Source organism: Mesoplodon bidens (genome assembly GCF_964165515.1).
Source record: "Mesoplodon bidens genome assembly, chromosome: 5".
In the NCBI taxonomy this organism is placed as follows: Eukaryota; Metazoa; Chordata; class Mammalia; order Artiodactyla; family Ziphiidae; genus Mesoplodon; species Mesoplodon bidens.
In genome coordinates, this window is record NC_138161.1 from 140,559,288 (window position 1) to 140,569,104 (window position 9,817).

The 9,817-nt window shown below is 41.4% G+C and overlaps 1 protein-coding gene across 1 annotated transcript; it reads left to right on the plus strand.

Moving 5' to 3' along the window:
- Nucleotides 1-8,510: 8,510 nt before the first annotated feature.
- On the plus strand, nt 8,511-9,335 carry LOC308617987 (proline-rich protein 23C-like; the record flags this gene model as incomplete). The annotated part of the gene is made up of 1 exon (XM_081235375.1): nt 8,511-9,335. Exon 1 carries the CDS (start codon nt 8,544-8,546, stop codon nt 9,333-9,335), a length of 792 nt encoding a protein of 263 aa, XP_081091501.1. The 5' UTR covers nt 8,511-8,543.
- Nucleotides 9,336-9,817: the final 482 nt, after the last annotated feature.

Genomic DNA, 9,817 nt, shown 5'->3' on the forward strand with positions numbered 1-9,817 from the left:
GCTATTATGATTACTGTAGCTTTGTAGTATTGTCTGAAGAAGGAGGTTATGCCTCCCACTTTGTTCTTTTTCCTCAGGATTGCTTTGGCAATTCTGGGTTTTTTATGGTTCCATATAAATTTTAGGATTATTTGTTCTAGTTCTGTGAAAAATGTCATGGGTAATTTGATAGGGTTCGCGTTAAATCTGTACATTGCCTTAGGTAGTATGGCCATTTTACAATATTGATTCTTCCAATCCAAGAGCATGGAATATCTTTCTGTTTCTTTGAATCCTCTTCAATGTCCTTTATCAGTGTTCTATAGTTCTCAGCATATAAGTCTTTAACCCCCTTGGTCCGGCTTATTCCTAAGTATTTTTTTTTTTTTTTTTTTTTTTTTTTGCTATACGCGGGCCTCTCACTGCTGTGGCCTCTCCCGTTGCGGAGCACAGGCTCCGGACACGCAGGCCCAGCGGCCATGGCTCACGGGCCCAGCCGCTCCGTGGCATGTGGGATCTTCCCGGACCGGGGCACGAACCCGTGTCCCCTGCATCGGCAGGCGGACTCTCAACCACTGCGCCACCAGGGGAGCCCCCTAAGTATTTTTTGACATTTTAGAATATTTTAAAATGTTTCTTTTCCTTTGACATCCTACAGTTTTACTGTAACATCTCTAGGGGCAGATTCTATTTTTATTTGGCTTAATGGATTTGGTTAACTATCAATATGGGAAATTATCTCTTGCCTGAAATCCCACAAAATCTTAGGCTCTATCTCTTGTAATAACTCACATCCTTGGGCTTCCCTGGTGGTGCAGTGTTTGAGAATCTGCCTGCCAATGCAGGGGACAAGGGTTCGAGCCCTGGTCCAGGAAGATCCCACATGCCGCGGAGCAACTGGGCCCATGAGCCACAACTACTGAGCCTGCGCGTCTGGAGCCTGTGCTCCGCAACAGGAGAGGCTGCGATAGTGAGAGGCCCACGCACCGCGATGAAGAGTGGCCCCCGCTCGCCGCAACCAGAGAAAGCCCTCGCACAGAAACAAAGACCCAACGCAGCCAAAAATAATAAATTAATTAATTATTTTTTTTAAAAAAACACATCCTCATGTCTGGAAATCCAATCAGATAAATAATGGCACTGCTCAATCTCCCATGACTCTTAACATCTTAATATCATGTGCTGTATGCCTTATCAATTCCAGCTTTCTATTTTTTAATCCAATTAACTAATCCTTTAATCAAGTTTCTTCTGTTTATACTTCTACAAGAATGTATTTATTTCAAAGAATTTTTTCAAGATTTTACTTCCTTATTCTTGTTTCAAAACTTCCCCACTTAGTATTATAACTCCTATTTTTGTTTCATGGATAGTATTCCATCCTTTATGTTTTGAAATTATTTAAACATTAATTAATGCCTCCCTTAACTCAATTTCCTCACAAGTAAAATCTCCTATTCTTTGTTCTTTCATCACTTTGGATTGCCCCATGTGCTTGGTCATTTCATTGGTGGGTGCCTTTTGAGTGAGAATTCATCTTCTTCATCTCACAGTTATAATTTTTTAAAACTTCCACTTCCTAGTGGAAGACAACTCAGAGCCAAGGCTTTTGGAACTCTAGAAAGTCACAGGTCTAATCCCCAAGCAATTACATGTCACAAATCACAACTGGCCATTCGCAGTTTCCATCTGTCTTTCCCGATCAACCACAGGTACAACCTTGAAATAGTGGTCACTGCCTCTTCAACCTCTGATGATTGGCAATGGGCTGATTTTGAGCTCCCTCAAAAGAACAGAAATCCCAGCTGCCATTATATATTTTAGTCTCAGTGCCCCAAATACATCAAAATATCAGCTGTCCATTCAGAGACTGGATTTTCTACTCTGTCCCTGGTCCCTGCAAGCTTGTGTCTTTCTTTTCAAAGTAGATGTCTATATTTAATATGCTTTAATATTTCCTATCATTGCTCTCTGCCTCCAGTAGAAGGAACCCCCTGTACTACCATCTCATCCACAATTCCCACCACAATTCCACAATCCCTCCTCCTTACCCCCATAACATAGCAATCAATCAGACACAAGTCCCAGCCTAATTATCTGATTATTATGAAGAGGGGAGATGGCCCTGTTTGCAAAATTATACCTTCTATTGCAAGAGCCTCATAATCTACGTTAGAAATAACTGAGGGTACCCATTTTTAGCAACATGTGAACCAAATAGTACAAAATATCCTCAAGAGCAACACTCTTGAAACTGATGGATAAATATTATTTTAATATTTTAAAGGCATATCACAGCTAGTAAAAATGTAAGAGAAATCTTCCAAGGTCAAAAATGATGACATATCACAAACCCAGACAGGAAAGTGTATGCTAAAACAAGAAGGTACATGGGGATACCTAACATTCTATGATGACCTAGAGCTTTGGTTTTAATGGCCCATTTATGGGGGAGCGAATAAAAGTCCGGGTCACATAGCCCTGAAAAAATCCCAGGTTTCCAGAAAATACCTCCAATAGCTAATCTAACAAGCAAAAGAAAAAAAAAAACCACCTCATAAAACAAAAGCAGATGGGACATAAATGTATCTGTCTCAATATTGGCTCCAGGTAGAATTGAACAGAATAGGGGGTAGGTGACAGTTTAGTTCAAGATATTCTCTGGTAGATGGTTAACCAGGCAAAAGTAAAACAAACTTTCTCTGAGAATACAGCTTATACTCAGGGCTAAGTACCTTCTCAGAGATGAACTTCCAGTGATTCTAAACTTATAATCCAAAATCAGAGAACACATAAGGGAAGAAACCACCACAAGTAAGAAAAAATGAGAAATATCCAAAACAAGGAAAAGGTAAATCACTCCCTCAAATGATTGAAATTGATGAATTATCATATATAAAATATCTTAAAATAAAATTAATATGATTTGAGGACACAAAAGAGGGCAACATAAGTGTAGCTAAGGAAAAAATATCAAAAGATATGGCAATATGGGAACATATGTATATGTATAACTGATTAAATTTGTTATAAAGCAAAAAAAAAAATACAAAAAAAAGATATGGCAACTTTAAAAGGGAACTAAAGAAAATTTCTGGGGATTAAATTTGTAAACATGGAAGTGAGAAATACAATGAATGGGTTAAACAACAGTTTAGACAGAATTAAAAATGGATGGGAACCCTGAACTAGAGAAGTCATCCATAAAGCTTTTGCACAGTAAAGGAAATCATAAATGAAATGAAAAGACAACCCACAAAATGGGAGAAAATATTTGCAAACGATGCGACTGACAAGGGACTAATCTGCAAAACATACAAACAGCTCATGCAGCTCAATACCAATAAAACAAACAACCCAATCAAAAATTGGGCAGAAGACCTAAATAAACATTTCTCCAAAGAAGAAATAAATATGGCCAAAGAGCACATGAGGGACTTCCCTGGTGGAGCAGTGGTTAAGAATCACCTGCCAATGCAGGGGACACAGGTTCGATCCCTGGTCCGGGAAGATCCCACATGCTGCGGAGCAACTAAGCCCATTCGCCACAACTACTGAGCCTGCACTCTAGAGCCCGCGAGCCACAACTACTGAGCCTGCATGCCACAACTACTGAAGCCTGCGTGCCTAGAGCCCGTGCTCCACCAACAAGAGAAGCCACTGCAATGAGAAGCCCACGCACTGCAGTGAAGGGTAGCCCCCGCTCTCCGTGACTAGAGAAAGCCCGTGAGCAGCAAGGAAGACCCAACACAGCCATAAATAAATAAATAAATCTATATTTTTTAAAAAAACACATGAAAAGATACTCAACATCGCTAAATATTAGAGAAATGCAAATCAAAACTTCAGTGAGGTATCACCTCACACCGGTCAGAATGGCCATCATTTAAAAGTCTACAAATAATAATTGCTGGAGAGGGTGTGGTGAAAAGGTAACCCTCCTACACTGCTGGTGGGAATGTAAGTTGGTGCAGCCACTATGGAAAACAGTACGGAGATTCCTTAAAAAACTAAAAATAGAACTACCACATGATCCAGCAATCCCACTCCTGGGCATATATCTGGATAAAACTCTAATTCAAAAAGATACATGCACCCCAGTGTTCACTGCAGCACTATTTACAACAGCCAAGACACAGAAGCAACCTAAATATCCATCAACAGAGGGATGGATAAAGAAGATGTGATACATATATAAAATGGAATACTACTCAGCCATAAAAAAAGAAATAATGTCATTTGCAGCAACGTGAATGGACCTAGAGAATATCATACTAAATGAAGTAAGTCAGACAGAGAAAGACAAATATCATATGATATCACTTATAAGTGGAATCTAAAAAGATGATACTTATTTACAAAACAGAAACAGACTCACAGACTTTGAAAACAAACTTATGGTTACCAAAGGGGAAAGGTGGGGGAGGGATAAATTAGGAGTTTGGGATTAACATATACACATTACTATATATAAAACAGATAATCAACAAGGACCTACTGTATAGCACAGGGAAGTCTACTCAATATTCTGCAATAACCTATATGGGAAAAGAATCTGAAAAAGAATGGATATATGTATATGTATAACTGAACCACATTGCTGTTACACTGGAAACTAACACAACATTGTAAATCAACTATACTCCAATATAAAATAAAAATTAAAAAAAAAAGAAAATGGAAACACTGAGCTAGAGAAATCATCCATAAAGCTAAGGAGGATAAAAACATGTAAAATATGAAAGGGAGACTAAGAGGCATTATCAGAGAGGGAGTAGTTCTACTACATGACTGTTGTAGATAGAGAGGGGGAACACTGAAAGCACAGGAAGTAGCTTTATTCACAGAAATAATGAATGAGAAATTCTCCAGATGTGATGACAGAAAAAAATCAGTCACTCATTCATTCAACAAACATGCATTAAAAGTGCCTACTATGTACCAGGCACCTTTCCAAACTCCAGGAGTATAGCCAAGAACAAAATAGTTAAAAATCACTGCCTTCATGGAGTACAATAATTCACACAAGAAGTAACGGTGCCTTACATTAAAGTAATAGGAAGAGGAGTGATATGAAGTGGCATGTAGTTGGATACATTCTGAAGACAGAGAAAACAGAATTTCCTCATGCAAGAGGTGAGAGAGATTCTAGGATAACTTGAGGGTTTGGGACAAGGGCAAAAAAAATGGAATTGTTATTTTCTGAAATTGGAAAGACCTGAGGGTAGTATTTATAGAAAACATATGTTCAGTTTTGGACATACGTCATGTGAAGTGCCTGTTACATATTCAGTGGAGATGTTTACTAGGAAGTGAGAGATGGGAGTCTAGAATTCAGGGGAGTGGTATAAGATAGAGATACACCAGTGTTGTGTAAGAACTACCTAATGTGCATTTTGAAATCACCAAGACTTATGACAGCATCAGGAGAGAGTGACAGAGGGGCTTCCCTGGTGGCACAGTGGGTAAGACTCCACACTCCCAATGCAGGGGGCCTGGGTTCGATCCCTGGTCAGGGAACCAGATCCCACATGCATGCCGCAACTAAGAGTTTGCATGCCACAACTAAGGAGCCCACAAGCAGCAACTAAGACCTGGCACAACCAAATAACAATAGAGAGAGAGAGAGTGACAGAAAGCCAAGAGTAAAAAACATTTAAGGAGTGAGGGAGAGGGGTCCTACAGTTGGAAAGAGGGTAGAGGACTGCACCAAGACAGATTAGACAGTGGTTATACTCTGATGATGTGAAATTCAGGAATAATGGAGATACGAATGGGAAACATCAAAGAGGAGCAAGAATAACATACACTGTACCTCCAGCCATGGGTACTAGGGGTATGTGAGAGAAAATAGCCTCCACTTGAGAAGCCTCCAGGGAAAAAAGGGAACTCAGAAGAAGCAGGTTTCAGTTATAAAAAGAAAGTTAAAGGGAGTATCAGGGAAGTTGAAGAGTTTTTAGTTTTGTGATTGACTATGAGTTCCAGAAGGCAGAATGAAAAGGAGAAGGATATGAGGTAGTGAGAAAAGGCCATGTACTGAGTATTGGAAGATTTTAAATCAGAGATATTAGGTTTAATAACAGTTTCCTACAATGAACAGGAATAAAAGGCATGATGAAATTAGTCTTCATGATCCTATGGCAGGTAGAGGTGGCAAGACTTTCAGCATGGAAGAAAGGGAAAAGAAGCCTATTTGCAAGAATACACATAGTTCTGGGACATAGTATAGTGTCCTCATTCAGGAAGCACAACAACTTTCAAAATTGATAAATTTTTAAAAATACACATTTAGACAGACTACTATAAGCCCACAAAACACCAAATCCAAAGAGAATATTTTTTATAAGCAGAAAGAAAAGACAACTACAATAAAAAGGCAATTCAGTCAGACAACTGACTTCTCAGAAACAACAATGGAAGACAGTAAACAATGGAATAATAGCAGTACTGCTAGAAAACAAGTGTTTTGACCAGGAATTCTTTGCTTAACAAATCCATTTTTCAAAAATGGTCATAAACAAAGATTTTGTCAACTAAAAAACTTATTATGAAAGTATACTAATTTAATTAGTATTGTATTAGTATATGTTAAATATTTTTGCAAACTTAATGTATTAAAAGTATTAACTGTGTGAAATTGCTTCTGCTTAGACAATTAAATCAGTAATCATAATAGATGAAAAACATATCCACACGTAAACAAAAAAGTATGTAACCCAGGAAATGATGCAGTTCAAAGAGAAAAGATTTTTTTTTTTTTTTTGGCCATGCTGCGCAGCTTGTGGGATCTTAGTTCCCCGACCAGGGATCAAACTCGTGTCCCCTGCAGTGGAAGCACAAAGTCTTAACCAACAGACTGCCAGGCAAGTCCCAGGAAAGCACTTTTCAATAAAAGAATTGGGTCAACAGGTTTTGCACAATGAGGAAAAAATTGAAATTGAATCACTGTCTCATCCATAGAAAACAATCATTTTTAAATCTGGATTTGGATAAAGAGCTTAAATTTTGAAAAGCGAAGATTTAAATATTCGGAAGATATAAAAATTATCTTGGAGTAGGGAGTATTTCTTAAACAATACACAAAAATTACAAAGCATAGAGAAGAAAACTAATACATTTGAAACTATATTAACGTTAAGAAATTCTGTTTATCAAAAGGCACTATAAAGAATGTGAATACAACCAAGCCACAAAATGGGAAAAGATAATTTCAACACACATAAATATAAAAGAAGTTCCAAAATTCAGTAACATCCAAAAATGGGCGAAAGACATAAACACATACTACACAGATGTTACACAAGTGGCCAATACATATGAAAACAGGATCAATCTTATAAGTAATCAGAGAAATACAGTATAAATAAATGATGAAATACCATCAGATTGGAAAATGCTTAGAAATCTAACCATACTAAGTATTGGTAAGGACGTGGTGGAAAGGGAACACTTACCCACTGCTCACAGAAATATAAATTAGGACAACTATTTAAGAAAGCAGTCTGGCTTTATCTCCTATTGTTACGGTGCCACAAACTACGACCCAGCAATTCCACATCTAGGTTTTTTGCCATAAGCATATAGGTAAAATGTCAAAGATCTCTGTTTTAAAGTTAAACATGTCTGTATTTAATTCCCAAGTCCAACACAAATCAGGTGTTTAATTTTGTAAAATTTCCTTCTCTCCTCTGACCTTCACTAAGAAGTGAATAAACTAACTTTTTAAACACTCATTATAACATGTCAGACAGCAAGTTTAAAGACAAAGGCTAACTTCATGATAAAATTTCTGTACTGTTATTAATAATTACCACATACTGGTCTCCAAAAACAACAACAAAAACTGCAATCAGTCCATTTCACTTGAATAGTTTCAAGTTTTTTTACCGAAGAAAAATTGCATTTCTAATTTGTCTTCTGGGTGAAAAGAATTTCAAGAACCATGTGGGTGAGGTTGGGAAGGAGTGACTGGTGACGGGATAAAGGCTTTTCATAGCCTCATGGAAAATCTTAGAAGACATTAGATATAAGCTACTTCTAAAAGTAAGCAAGCAGTTGATGAGATTGTATTTTGGATATTTTCCCAAGAATAAAAGTAATAAAGGCCACTGGGCCGCATACGGGCATCCAAGAAGTATTATGCTACACTTTCGTTTAAAAAAAAAAACAAACAAAAAAACTCTCCCGCTGCTGCATTGCACTAACGCTGATCTATCTGATCCTATCTCTGGCAGAAGGCGGGGCTTACACTGAAACTTCCCGGCAGCCGCAGGTCACATGACATCCCATGTTGTTAGTCATCCAGCGCGCATAGGGGTCAGCGTGAAGAGTTGAAGATTCCAACGCCCGAGGCCCAACCCAGCTGCAGACGAGGCTCCGCTAGAAACCTGGACTGCGGTACTCTCGGGAGGTGACCCCAGAGCTCCGAGGACTCGACCCGCATCGCGCCGTCCTGCGCCCCACCCGGCCCGCCCCGGCTTGCCTCACCTGTCATCGAGAACCGTCACAGCGTGCAGGACCTCTGCCAGGCCCTGGGACCGTTGCCCGCAGGTCCGTCGGTCAAGATGATGGGCAAACGGCCCCGCAGCCCCATCGCCTACCCTGCGGACTGGTGGAGACCGCAGACCGAAGGACCCGGCCCCGCCAAGCGCCGCCGAACGGAGGAGCCCGAGGACCCCGAGTCCGAGTCCGAGTCCGAGGCGGCGCCCAGCCTGGACAACCTGACGGGACCTCCGGCCGCGGACACGCTCACTTCCGTAGTGGTCCTGCCCGCCGGCTGTGCCCTGCACCTGCCCCTAGATGACGTCGACGTGCTGCTGGAGCCCAAGCCCACGTCCGTGCTGCAAGTGTCTCTCGGAGATCACATCCTCATGCTGGTCCCCGAGGCCCTCCTGGGCTGGGGCGTGGAAGGCCCGTGGGGACAGGGCCTGCAACGGGCCGCTTTCCTGAGCGCTCCAGGGGAGTACATGGCCCTGGAGCCGGGATTCTTTTGCGCAGCCGTCCCAGAGATGGCCTGCCAAGAAGAGGCCAACCAGGAGGAAGCAGACGCCGAGCTCCTGCCGCCTGGGATGGAGGCTGAAGCCGGCTACGTCACAGGGCTCTGCAGCCCCTCAGCAAGGGTGTCGGGCCCCAGCGCGCAGGGCTTCCTCCCAGAGCCCTGGCCTCGGGCGCCCAACCCCAGTCCAGAGAAACACTCTCCTCACCACGACGACAACCTGGACTTGCACCTTCCGGAGCCCTTCCCCGACCCACCACTCCAACCTCTACCTCCCTCTCCTTGTCCGGGTCCTCACGAGCGCCCCCAACGCCCTCATGGTCCTCTGCTCAAGGGCGGGAAATGCCTGATCCCGGAATGAACTGCCTCCCACAATTCCTTGCACCCAGCTTCCGGCACTTAGTGATCTACCTAGACTCACTTTGGGCCCCTGCCACCGCTCAGAGATGGAGCATCTTCATTCATGGACAGTGGGCAGCTGCGGTTTTTATTCTGGTTTTGTTAGTTTGGGGGTTTTGTTGTTTTGGTTTTTTTTAAGCAAAATGCCTTGATCGATAGCAGCAAAAATATTTTTTTACAAAAGCAGATTCTGGTAAGGACTTTTCGCAAGGGTAGACCACATATAGCCAACCATGGATGTGTAGATCCCTTGCCACTGCTGCATGAGCTGTTTCTTCCACCTCTGTCACCTTCAGCCAACTCCATTTTTCTTGTTTCACCCCTACTCTTGCTTCAAACTCACCTCAATTTTTTTCCAGTTTATCCCCTTTTTCATCACCTTCCCATGCATCTCTTCTTTCTCTCCATTCCAGGTTTTTTCCTTCCTTTTGTAATTGTAGTTTT